The sequence below is a fragment of the Eubalaena glacialis genome, chromosome 7, assembly GCF_028564815.1.
Source record: "Eubalaena glacialis isolate mEubGla1 chromosome 7, mEubGla1.1.hap2.+ XY, whole genome shotgun sequence".
In the NCBI taxonomy this organism is placed as follows: Eukaryota; Metazoa; Chordata; class Mammalia; order Artiodactyla; family Balaenidae; genus Eubalaena; species Eubalaena glacialis.
In genome coordinates, this window is record NC_083722.1 from 92,356,321 (window position 1) to 92,369,636 (window position 13,316).

The 13,316-nt window shown below is 37.1% G+C and overlaps 1 protein-coding gene across 9 annotated transcripts in view; it reads left to right on the top strand.

Moving 5' to 3' along the window:
* Positions 1–13,316, top strand: part of MITF (melanocyte inducing transcription factor) — a 224,191-nt gene that overhangs the window by 131,137 nt on the left and 79,738 nt on the right. For 8 of the 9 annotated variants that reach the window (XM_061197135.1, XM_061197137.1, XM_061197136.1 and 5 more), the window contains exon 2: positions 5,888–6,137. In XM_061197135.1, the coding sequence (XP_061053118.1) occupies positions 5,888–6,137 (250 nt within the window). Of the gene's footprint in view, positions 1–2,529; positions 2,552–5,887; positions 6,138–13,316 lie in introns of those variants that run through there. The other variant, XM_061197144.1, reaches the window with a different exon arrangement.

The following is a 13,316-nucleotide window of genomic DNA, read 5'->3' on the forward strand; positions in this document are numbered from 1 at the left end:
TGTCCCAGCTCTCCTACTAAACAAATGGGTAATCTTAGGTGTTCTAGTTTCTAAACATGGCATCCGAATCAGGAGCAGAGTTTTTGTAGACACGTTGATCCCTAGGCCTTACCTAACCTGAAGTCAGAATTTCTAGGGATAGAGCCTGGGCATTTTGACTTTAGACAGCAGATATTGTGGCAGCCAACCTTTTGCATTTGGAAACCCTGGTAGCTTAACCTGTTCTCGGTGTAGCTTTCTTACCTGTGCATGAGGTTAATTATCATGCCTTCCTGCATCTCCACTGTGTATGTGAACATTAGCCATTGTGCTTTCCTGGACATAATTACATTATATCCAGTACAGGCAAACGCTAGGCTTTGAGCTCTATCACCTGAATGATTGTAAAGAAGATTAGTTTTTCCTGGAGAAAAATGCTAGGATTTTTACTTTATATCTGGTGAGAGAACTGCAGGATAAATTATCTTCCCTCCACTCCTGCAAAACTTTGTCAGACTCTCTGAATTAAATAGGGATTGCGTAAACCTTAAAAGGCAGATCTGCTATGGTCCAAACTTGCATATAGGCTTATGAAAATTCACTTCCTTGCATCAAAAAAGAAGTAGCATGTTCATGGTTTCATATTTTTTTACTACTAATTTTTGAGCTCTGTTCCAGTTTATCTGACCTATGTTCTGGTTATTGTGCTAAGCTTTTTACATCTATTACAAATTTTAATCCTCCTAACAATGCTGAGAGGCAGATATATTAAACAGTCTATAAATAAGGAAAACCGAAGCTCAAAGAGATTGACTGACTTGGCCATGGCCACAGGTTAGTAAGTGTCAGGGCTGTACTCTGCCTGAGGAATTGAAGAGAGGAAATGCAGGGGAAAGTGTTATCAGCTCCTTCCTCCTGAAAGGTAAGTTTCAACTGACAACCAGATTCATGTCTTGGATGACGATGATATGGAGACCAAAGACTGATTCCTAAAGTCTGGTGAGGGGGTACTGGCATCACTGTTAAAGGTGAGGGGTGGTCAGGCAGGTGGTGTTTGGATGGCAAGGTATTGGATTTCATGGAATTTCTGATACATTTGAGTGGTTGATCAAGGCAGTGGAATTAACTCTGAATTTAGGAATATACCAGATAATTCAGAGCACATGTCCACATACCTCTATCATCACAGAGAAGAGGCAGACTTTGAAGGTTAAAAAAGTAAATTCAGCCATCGAGGTAGGAACTTGAGTCACATTTATGGCTATTTATGTAAGTGTCCATATTCTAGCTGCTGTGTTGAGCACTTTAACTTAGCTTCACTCAATCACTGCTGTACATTTAGGGGGTGGGGTTTGGAGAGGCTCAGAGAGGTTGAGTGGCTCGTTAAAGATCAGATTGCTCAGCAGTGACTGAGCTAGAACTTGTGTCCAGTTGAGGGCCGTCCTCCTTGAGTCACCATTAAGCAATTCCCACTTGTCAGGGAGGTTGCATGTCTGGCTTCAGTGATTCGGGTAAGTGCCAGTAAAGGCATTTGTCTCCCCTTCAGTTGGCTTTCAAAGGGTGATTTCTTGTGGTGAGATGTACACCTTCCCACGTGGAACTAGGTAAGAGCCAGATAGTCTACGTAATTGACTTAATTTTAAGGCATCGTAGAAAAATTATGTGACCCTGGCTTTAAACTCTATGAGATTAGAAACCAGGTGTTCCCAGCACCTGGCACAGAGGAAACACTCAATAACTATTTGTTGAATAAATGACCTTTACATAATCTGATTAAAAGGAATCAGACTGATGGAATTAGGATTATCTAATGCAGATTGGGCCCTGGATGAGTTCAGTTAGCTTTTAAAATTAAATACATTGGGACAACTCTTCTTGCTTATTATTAGTAGTTTAAGCATCAGGTCCTCATTTTAAAAATAAGCTTTTGGCCACCTGTAATATTGTCACATAAACCTCGACTTTGAATTTAAAATATTATGCTCATTTGACCTGCTAACATTTTGAAGTGTAGGTATCTTCATTTTTTCAGCAAGGTGATAATTGCCCATTCAATTATTTCTAAGAGAAAGCGATGTTTAAAAGATCGAGAGTAAAGCTGAGAATCTGAGAGTCATCTTTAACATGGAAATATCCCGCAGGGAGTGTGTGTAGTGAAGTGACTACTTTTTCCTTTTTTTGAGAAGATTTATTAAAATGTCAATTAGCTGAGCCCTGCTAGATTTTCTTTTGTGGGGTTTTAATTTATTTATAGGGGTCTACCATATAAATATGTATTTTTTTTCCTGATAGGCTATTTCAGTACATGCTTTAAATGATATTGTTGTTGACTTTAAAGTCTGCAGCCTTAGTGTGGTTGATAACTAGTAATTTTAACTTAAGATGTCGCAAGAATGCTTTACTGTTAATTGAAAGGATTTTCCCCCCTGTATCACGGCCAATGGCTTGTCTTGAGCAGCTAATTAGTGCGATTTTTCCACAGCTGCATTTGCTACGGCACAAAGGTTTGCTCCTGATTTTATCAAAAGGATCAGTCTCTCTGGGAATGTTTTAACCTGACAAGCTTTGAATAGTAAGACCATCTATTTATTTATTTATTTTTAAATAGCCTTCTTTTCTGGGTTTAGGAAAGTACATTTGAGCTCTGAACACATACTCAAAAGTGGGAAAATGCATTTTCTTTTGATGTCCTTTTAGCAGAAACTTACCAGGTGAATGGATTATTTTTGAGGAATGGCTAGGTATTTTTATGGTGTGGATGAATGTATGCTATAAAAATAATAAACAGAGTATTTGCATTGTTCAGTCTTTGTACCTCTGTAGGAAACTATAAAGGAAAGAGGGATTAAGTCTTCTGGGATTCTGAAGACTTCCAAGAGAACCAGTGTGCTGGATATAAGTCAGTACTTTCCCATCCTATTGTCAAAATACTGTCTGTGATGGATCCAGTGTCTTCTAGCCAAACGGTGACTTTGATCACTCAAGTTATTTCTTCATGCTTGTGAATTAGTTCATGTTCCTCATGTTCTTAAGTTAGTGGCATATATTCTGCCATTGAAAAAATATTATGGCTTTATTATGGTTTGCAGGGGAAAAAGTAAAGAGAAAGAAATTTACCTATAATTCCACTCCCACAGTGGCAACTATGATCATCTTGCTAGTCATGTGTGTATTTGTGTACATACACACTCTGTCCTTATTTTAAATTAGAATGTAAATCCACTTTAGATCCTACTTTTTAATTTACTCTTAGGACATGCATTTCTCACTTTGTAGTTGTGCGATTAAAAAAAGGTATATTATCAAATCTATGTATCATAATTTACTTTTTTTTAAACCTATTTTATTTTAAAATCTTTTGAATGGTTTTATTTGTTTCCTCAACTTTACCGAGGTATAACTAACAAAATTATTTAAGGTGTATAATGCGATGATTTTTTACATGTATGCTTTGTGAAACACATTTATCACCTCACATGGTTACTATTTATTTTCTTCTTTGTGGTGAGAACACTTAAGATCTGCTCTTTTAGTAAATTTCAAGCGTACAATACAGTATTATTAATTACAGTCACCGTGCTGTGCAGTAGATCCCCAGAACTTACTCGTCTTATAACTAGAAGTTTGTATTCTTTGACCCACATCTCCCCTCATAATTTACGTAATCATGTTCATATTAAGGGACAAATTTAGGTGGTTCACAATATTGTGCAATTTGTCAACAGCTTTGTAATGTCAAGTTTTCCACATTTTGAATTTTTTTCTTAGGAAAATTATCCATCAATGAAATTTCTGAATCAAATTGATAATACTGTTATTTTCTTTTTTTTTAAATTAATTAATTTACTTTTGGCTGCCTTGGGTCTTTGTTGCTGCACGCGGGCTTTCTTTAGCTGTGGTGAGCGGGGGCTACTCTTCGTTGTGGTGCGCGGGCTTCTCATTGCGGTGGCTTCTCTTGCTGTGGAGCACGGGCTCTAGGCATGTGGGCTTCAGTAGTTGTGGCTCGCGGGCTCTAGAGCACAGGCTCAGTAGTTGTGGCTCACTGACTTAGTTGCTCCTTGGCATGTGGGATCTTCCCCGGGCCAGGGCTTGAACCCGTGTCCCCTGCATTGGCAGGCAGTTTCTTAACCACTGCGCCACCAGAGAAGCACAATACTGTTGTTTTCTTAAAGGTCTGTGATAATGTATACTGGCAATGGCTCAGGGTAGCATTATCTTTGCACTTATTCTTGTAGTGAACATTTTTTTAAGTTGAATCCTACCTTGAATACTTTCTTGCAGCTGGGTTTTCTAAGTTTATTATATTGTGTAGTTTTTATTCACAACCATAAATATATCTCTACACCATTTTTAGTGGCTATATATAGTGTTATAATATATTAACTTATCACAGTTTATTGAACCAGTTTTCTGTGCTGAGTAATGAGTTAACCGCTAGTATAATTTTTATTATGTAACTTTCTGGAACTATGTGAGGGTGAAATGCAAACATTTCTTCATCCTTCAGCATGTTTTTTTACCTGTAGAGTTTGAAGGTTCCTATCTTTAAGGAGTTTATAAGGCTGGTCTGTGATTTAACGGCTTTATTTTGCCTTTGTTAGAAGATAAGGACAATATTGGGATTTATACTCAAGGAAGGAAGCTTCAAGGTGCAAATACTTCTTTTGAAGAGTAATTTTGGAGTGAATATTTTGTCAAATGTTACTCTTTTTCTGTTTCCAGTGCTAGTTAAGATTTTATATTCTTTGCCCTAAATAGGGATTTTTTTAAAAAAGAAAATGATATTACTGGAAACAATTAAAATTTCTAGATAATAATAATTGCAACAGCAAACATTTATTAAGGCAGTACTACATAGCACTCATTAAGGGATTTGTGTGCCTTATTTCATTCATTATTTTATTTAATCCTCACAAAATCCCTAAGAGGTAGGGCTTTAGCGTATAAATGATGCAAAAGACATTTAAAAAACATCTCCCATTTTAATAAATGGGTAAGTAAGAAAAATTATTGTTATTCCTCTTTTTTGGATATGGTAACTAAGGCAGAGAGGTTTAATTATTTGTTGATGTCATAGAGCTGGCAAGATAAGCAATAGAAAACCATATTTAGGAAAATCAGGAAGTCCTTTCTTTTTGACTTATGACAAGGGTTTAAGCTTTTTAAATAATTTTGGGTAGTATAAGTACCAATACCATTAGAGGCAGGCCTCATGGGGAACTCACAAAGTGTGTGTAGGATAGGGCTTGCCAAGGTGAATCAGAAGAAAAGACAGTATAAAGAAAAGCAGGGAAAGAAGAATTGGGTTGTCAAACTAGCTTGTCTTCTGCCCTTTTTCCTGAAGACTGAGGTCGAGTTCAGTGTTAACATTCTGGTCCAAATGCTTCTTTCATTCATAATTTTTACTTCCTGTATCATAGAAAAATTTCCCCACGACAAAGTTCACCTTTTCTTTAAACTATTCTGTGTTAGTAAACATTTTAGATATCTTCAAGGAATTTAGATAGCACGTAGGAGTAGTTATTTGGTTAGATCTGGCTATAAAAAAGGAAATCAAACAATTTATTTTTAAATGTGGAAATCTGGGTGCCATTAAGACGCCTCTCTTCTTGGCACTTCATATGGTGGCACTATATTTGGTGGTGATGAGTAGTATGCAGTATAAAATGTCAAAAAATAAGCGTATGATAAAAATACCTAGATGCAATCAAGCTGACTTATTTTAATTCAACTACTAATGACTTAAATCCTGTCAGCTCTTGATTTTCAATTAGGTGGAATACTACTCTGCGATCTGATTATATTTGCCCAGGCTCATTTCATAGTTTGGTGCAATTTAGGATACCCCAAAATGCAAATGAAGGGTTTCATTAGGGAACTGAATCTGTGTCTTTTGGTTTTCCCACAGCAGTTCCGAGGAGCATCCTGGGGCCTCCAAGCCTCCAATAAGCTCCTCCAGTATGACATCACGCATCTTGCTACGCCAGCAACTCATGCGTGAGCAGATGCAGGAACAGGAACGCAGAGAGCAACAGCAAAAGCTGCAGGCGGCCCAGTTCATGCAACAGAGAGTGCCCGTGAGTCAGACACCAGCCATAAACGTCAGTGTGCCCACCACCCTCCCCTCTGCCACCCAGGTGCCAATGGAAGTCCTTAAGGTACGTGAGTGTCACTCTTGTCGGTTGGGCCAAGCCTTCTTCTTCTTCACCAGTTTCCATTTTCTAGGTGTTGTATTTATCTCATCGTGTATTTGGTTATATTGACCCATGTGAATCATATTCTTAAATGTCAACTCCATTGATTTCTACATGGCTTTGTATTTCCAAAGAAGGATGCCAACTAACTGGAAATTTAATAGTAACCCTCACTAAATGGGGGAAGAGTGTTGATGTTTCATGAGAAATTACAAGCAGGAATAGATGTTTGTTATAAGGATATCTTCCCATCTTTCTTTGGGAAAGTTTCAAAATGTACAAGTTATCTGAAATGAGCTTCTTCTAATAGCTTGCATATATTTTTTCCCTAAATACGTTCCATGGCCATTCTTTAGTTTTCTTCTTTCTTGAGTAAATAATCTTGGCTGTAGAATCTGATTCTTTTAGAAAGTCTCTTCAGATATTTATAAAACAGTAGAAGCGCTTTCTACGCTTTAATAACCAGACTGCATAATCCTTTAACTGAAGTGAGTTGTCTGTTTTGGGTCCCTTTGATTTCTTGCTAGAGTAGAAACTGCAGGAGCTTGTTAGCATCATTCTATTGGGGACATATAGCTTCCTAATTACCACTGAAAATTGTAACAAGTCTAAGAATAGAATTCCATCTCACACATGCGTCCTCCACATCTCATTGGGAGTTACTCCTTGTTTAAAGATAAACATTCCAAGATGTTAAAAAAAAAAAGAAATTAGGTTAGATTGAATTTTTCATTATCATTTCAACAAAGTGCTATTTAAAAAATTAAAATTTGAGAAAAAAAACAAATTGAGCAATCTTACTAATGAAGAAAAATGTGTCTTAAGTCAAATTGGCAGTACATATTTTTTATTATTTAAATTTAGAAAGATATAGCACATTATTTAGATGTTTATGTTAACGTCAAATGTTTGTTTTAAAGAGTATTGAAAAATAAAATAATAAAAACAGAAAAAAAAAAGATAAACATTCCAACTCTTAAATGTGACTGATGCAAGTAAAGTTAAAAGAAAAGTAAGGGGACTTCCTTATTTTTTAATATTTTTAATCCCATCACCTAATTATTTCATTCGGAAGTGTCCCAAGTATTACTGTTCATTAAACAATGTGAACTTCACCTGCCGGTGATTGATTGTTGGGCTTTGTATTCATTTCTGTGCTCAGAAAAAGGCCATCTCCCACTATTTAAAGTTTACTATGAAAGCAAATAGAGAGGATGCTGTGTTATAATTGGGAAGCAATCTATGATTCTTACCAGGAAGTAGGAAAGGGATTCTTTAAAAACAAATTTTAAGTCAGTTGTTTTCTTATTTGCAGAGACTCTTAAAATGTAGTGATGAAGTACTGAAACTCTTTCATAGAGAAACCAATTAAAATTCTGTTAGGGTGGAAAAGATCCAAATGGCTTAGCATAAAATTTTACTCTAATGTGATTGAAGTTCTGGATATTGCCACAATTAATGGGTATTTTATGCATACCCTCTTCCCCCTCTCTCCCAAGTAAAGGCAAGGTTTTCTCTTGGAAATAGATTTTACATTAAATCTTTCTGTTCTGCTTGGGTGAAAATTGACAGTCACTAGGTTTTTACAGATCTAAGATTTATTTAAGATTTAAGTTGTCTGGTGTTCACAGGAATCATAATTGTTTTGCCTATACCTTAGATTATTTAAAGTTGTATGAATTAAGTAATAATAAGATAAAATGTGGAGAAATATGTCTGTTTTACTTACTATAATAGTCTATTTTTTTAACCTGAAGGACAAATTTTGGAAGAGATGACACGGACTTGTGTTAGTAGTGGTTTATGTCTAATTCAAAGGTAATTCTTGATATTATATTAAAGTATATTAGCTGAAATCTATATTCCCATTAAGGCAGTTATATCCAGTGGAAGATAAATTACCCAAATATATTGAAAAATCATTTCCATATCATTTTAAAAAGGGACATCGTTTTAAAAAGTTTTTATTACTTAGAATATGTAATCGTGAAATGATTAAAATTTAAATCTATACTAATTGGTTTGAATAATATACCCGTTTTTCCTTATATGTTACTATGTCCTGGTAACACTGGCCTTAGCTGCAACCCTCAGTTTAGTTATGCCAGAAATATGTCCTAAGTTAAAGCACGAATAAATTGTTAGAACTGGGAGACCTAATCTAAATAAAAATGAACAAGTGGTAAATTTATATTTCATACTGAATTAGTTTAATCTCTGTTTAACTTGTGCATTTTTATACTTCATTTATATAAAGTAGTGAAGTGTGTCATATAAATGAAAAGAAAGAAGTGTAGACATAGCAATGCGGATAGGTTTGGTAGCTATTTAGACAGATTTTAGTATCCTTAGGTAGGTGAAAGATAAAATATGGTTTCATATAAGATGGCATTCTAAGAGATTCAAATTACATTTTAAAGGAGAGTATCATAAATGATTACTTCAAATACTTAAAATAGTTAGTACTTTATGAAAATAGTTTGCATATTTTCAAAAGTTTTATGTATGAAAATATTATGAATTATTTATTACGGAAAGGTAAGTGAGAGAAATGTTTTTTTCTTTTCTCTTTTATAGTTTTTAAATCATAAGCATATTATTATGAAGTAAATGGTTAATAGAAAAACAGTTAATTTGCTTAATCTTGGCCCATTTTTCTATGAATATACATTTTCAAGGCGTAACACCGAGTGTACTAATTTACACATAATGATACAGATTATTTTGAATAAATATCCTTTCTAATAGTATAGTCTGAGTAAATTCATCATTTAGTTTTTAAAGATTTAAATAGCTAAAATAGAACATACCTGCTTCTCAGTGGAGGTAGATGTGTACAGTCAGACATGCTGGCATGTGCTGGAGAATCCTGGGCAAATCTCTCCTTCTCCCACTGGTTTGCAAGAACTTGATAGAAAATCACACACACAAACTCATGTTACCAACATTTTGCTGCCAGTGGGTTGAATGACTGATTTTGAAAAGCTAAATTAGTGCTTTCTGGTTAATCCCTTTTCTTTTGTAGAGTTATGCTTAAAATATGAAGCTTTATAAAACATGTTTTAAATTGTTGACAGCTTCTAGTAAATTTAGGACTAATCTTTGGAATTCATAGGGATGGGAAATTCGCATTACTTATTCCTCACATGGTCGTCATTCAGCCTATAAATTCATGAAGCTTTGCAGGATTAGCCTCTGGTTTCTACGTTGATTTAATTAATTTATGCCTTTATTCATACTATTGATTTTTATGTTAGGCGACATGGAATGATTAATCGTATTGCTATGTATTTACATATTGGAGATATCCTTTAGGTTTCTTAATAACAGCCCTATTCAATTGGGTATTGTAATTTAAGGATGCTTCTTTGTCGTAAATGAACCAGTTCCTGGAGTGCATAATGCATTTTCCACAGTAGTGAACAGACTCTGTATGTCAAACTGCAAATGAACAAAGTATGTCATTAAGAACCATTAATGGAAGCGGTTTCTTCCACAGGTGGGTTTTTGACTGGCAAGCCTGAGGTTTGAAATTTGATCTATAGCTTCTTTCAGACAAAAGCAGAGGAACCAGGGACAGGCCTTGTGGACACATGTGAGGTCTCGTGGCTGCAGAAGCACCGCATACTAACCACTGCATTTTTGTCCGCACAGCCATCAAGCATGCATTTTCACTGTCTCATCTCTCTAGCTCTGATTGATTATAGAAACACCTGGTTGCTCTCATCTTGGACCGGCAGGTTCGTCAGAATTCCTCCCCCTGCATGGACTCTGACAGTGTATACCTTGAAAACATTAGTTTATAGTTGGAAAACATTTCTCTGTTTAGAAATATATAGGAAATTGCAAAGGATTGCCCTCTCTACTTCCCTTCCTTCCTTTCTTCGCCTTGGAATTTAAAAATTTAAAGGCAGGGTGTTTTCTCTGGAGTAAATTGTATATTGAATTTTTCTTTCTCCTGAGGAGAAAGGTTATATGAATTTAAAAGAAAAAATTATGTATTTTTGGTAATTTTAGGATATCTTAAGTAGTTTGAAGGAATTTATTTTTAAATTTTTCCTTTTTTCCAAATCATCTCAGGTAATCCAAGGAATTAGGCAGATTACTGCAGAGTGAGAAAGGATGCTTGCTGTTCATCAGATACCGAAACACATCTTGCCAGGGCCCTCTACATTGTAAACTAAATTTACGTTGGCATTTATTTGGTGGTTGTCTCATGGTGTGGCATCCCATTTAGATAGTGATTCTAACAAGTCAGGATGGTTGGCTGTCCTGTTTTCTTGTCACCATGTCCGACAACCAACATTCCATGAGATTTCACCGATGAGGGAAAGGGTGGGTGATTGAATTGCTGGCCTTTCTCTGTAATTTATGAAATCTACCTGCTGTTGAATTGTCAAGGTGTGGGTTATGCTTTAGGTATAATACAGAAATAGGAAGAAGGTGTGTGGAGTTACAGGTGAGTTGGTGGGTTACAAATTAGAAGAAGGGATGGCTCCCACACCCCATTATGCATTTGATTTTCTTCCTGGTTTAGGCGGGAATACAGAACCTTAATAGCATCACATTGGCCAAAAGAAGCAAGAACAGATGCAGCATGTCTCAGATCGGCTTGCCTTGGTCCCCTTAGTTAGGGGACCTTGCTGGAGGTGCTGACCCCATAAGAAAGGACATCTGAGTATTCTTCTAATCCCATAGTCCATGGGCCATCATATATTTTTGTTACCAGTCAGTGTGACTTACACAAACATTCAGTGAGCTTTGATTTCAGAATTGTTTATAAACTTCGGTGTCCTTTTGTTTTTGAATCAAACACGGTGTTTACAAGGCCACATCTTCTCTCGGACACAAAGGGATTCAGTTTCCATGTTCCACAAACATCTTTTCATCTTCCTAGAGACCTTGTTTCCCTATAGGGTCTTTGCATCTCTCGGTCGTTTTACTTTGGTGTGTTCAGTGTCACATATAAGGTAATTTTCTTTCCCTTTAAAACTTATTATTATTGGAACTCCACTCAATACTCTGTAATGACCTATACGGGAAAAGAATCTAAAAAAGAGTGGATATATGTATAACTGATTCACTTTGCTGTACACCTGAAACTAACACATTGTAAATCATCTATACTCCAATTAAAAAAATTATAGACAATACTTGTTAACTTGGGACCGATTTAAGCAGTGTGGAAGGAGAATCCAGCAGGACACTCTTCCTCCCTTCCTCCACCTCTTCCCTTTCTCCAGCTCCTAGGGGGGAAGCTGTTGTTAACAGTTTAGGGTGCAGCCTTCCTGACTTCTGCTGCTTTCCAACTTACAGTTCCCTTTTGTGGGAGCGAGGTCTGAAGAAATGTATTAGGCAGTTTAGATCAGGTAGATGAAAACCCTATCTTTCTTTGTTCACCTTTTCAAATGCCATGAAAGAAATAGTTTCTTCTCTTTCTGGGTTGTCTGTACTTCTGAGAATATTGCTTTAAACTCCCTGTTCCTTAGGCGGAATGGGAACTTCTTACCCTGTGTATTGGAAACACTTAGATCATTCTGGTGCTACAAGTGTGCGCCAGTTTGCCTGGGCAGCAACCGGTGGCCCATTTGCTTCCCATGCAAATGGGAATGCATACCTCCATGGGTAAGGGGTTAGTCATCTCAGGGCTGTCACAAGAAAGTGCTCCGTAGAGTTGTCTTACATTGGTGAAATCTAACTCTAACTTAACCCAGGCTAAGTAGAGCACGCATCTCAGTAAATGTGCATTGATGAATTTCAGACGTCTTTTTCTTCCTGCACTGCTTTTAGTAACTAGGAACTAGTAATGAAATGCTGGCTGAAGAAGATCATCTTTGCTTAGATTTTTAGGCCTGGTCCACTTGAGAGAGCAGCCCTGCTCCCCTGTGGGGAGCAACTATCTAAAATAAAATAGTCAACCTTGACATAGCTAAGCCTATGAATTAATTCCACTTTTCTGGAAACGTTGAAGCATCAGCTGTAATTCCACGTTCACTTGTTAATATTGGCACACAAACTGGAAATGATTTCTCCCACTACGAGCACATGGCCATTTTTATGTGGCCAAGGAGTACCATAGAATCGAGGTGGTATGATCTCCTCAGGTAGTGGATCGGGTCCGCTGTGCTCAGTGGACACCTGAGCCATGCAGGTTTAGGAGGGTCACCTTCTCTTTAGGAACGTGGATCTTTATCTTCTTCTCAAAGAGCGACTTTGCCATCACTGAAGTCACCTTGTGGGTTTACATGAGGACCGGCTGCTCAGCTCCTCTTTTTCTGTTGTTAAAAGAAGCCATACTGATAGGTGCAGTCTCTTCTCATTTACACAGTTCTCATAATCCTATAACTGGAGGTCAGGGTAGCATCTTAAGGAGAGTACTAAGGTCTGGGGCCTAGGAGTGAGGACTGAAGATTGGAGTGAGCCTCTGTTTTTATCTGGCTTTGAATGGTAATTTCTTTTCAGTGTGATGAAAAGAACGTCACATTGAAGAATGCATGTGACCTATAGCACCTGCATTCTTAACAGGGGTTGCTGTCCCCCAGGGGTGCAAAAATTGGCTCTTGAAGGCCAAAAAAATCTAAGATGTTATAATGGTTTGTGATCCTCTAAAGGGCCACAGTACATAAGCAGATATACAGTATATGTACCTGTTAAAATTTCCTGTGGTTGGGGATGAGGGAAGAGGTAGTTAGGGGGGAAAAAAAGGTCTAAAGAGGCTGCTTAGGGGAGGTGATGATGGAAAAAAAAAGACTTGAGAAACATTCCTGTTTCTATGCTGAATCTTTCTTAACTCCTCTCTTTGTGTTGTGTTTAGAGAATACTTAGGCTCTTATAGATGTGCCACCTGCCTTCCAGCTAGTCTGTACCTCCTGGAGAACTGTTAGAATAGTAGTCATGGTTGACGTGTCCAGCACTGGGCAGTTATTATTAATGTCCCCATTTCACAGATGTGGGAACTGAGGCGAAGGGGTCAAGTAGCTCATTGGAAGTCGATGAAGCAAGTGGTACAGTCAGGATTTGAACTCACTCCATTGGACTCCGTGGCCCCAATTTCTTAACCATTGGTGGTAGTTCCTCTCCTAGAGTGAATGACCTGAGAAACTTTAGGAGGCAGAAGTAGCAGTGTTTAGTTTCTCAACTGAC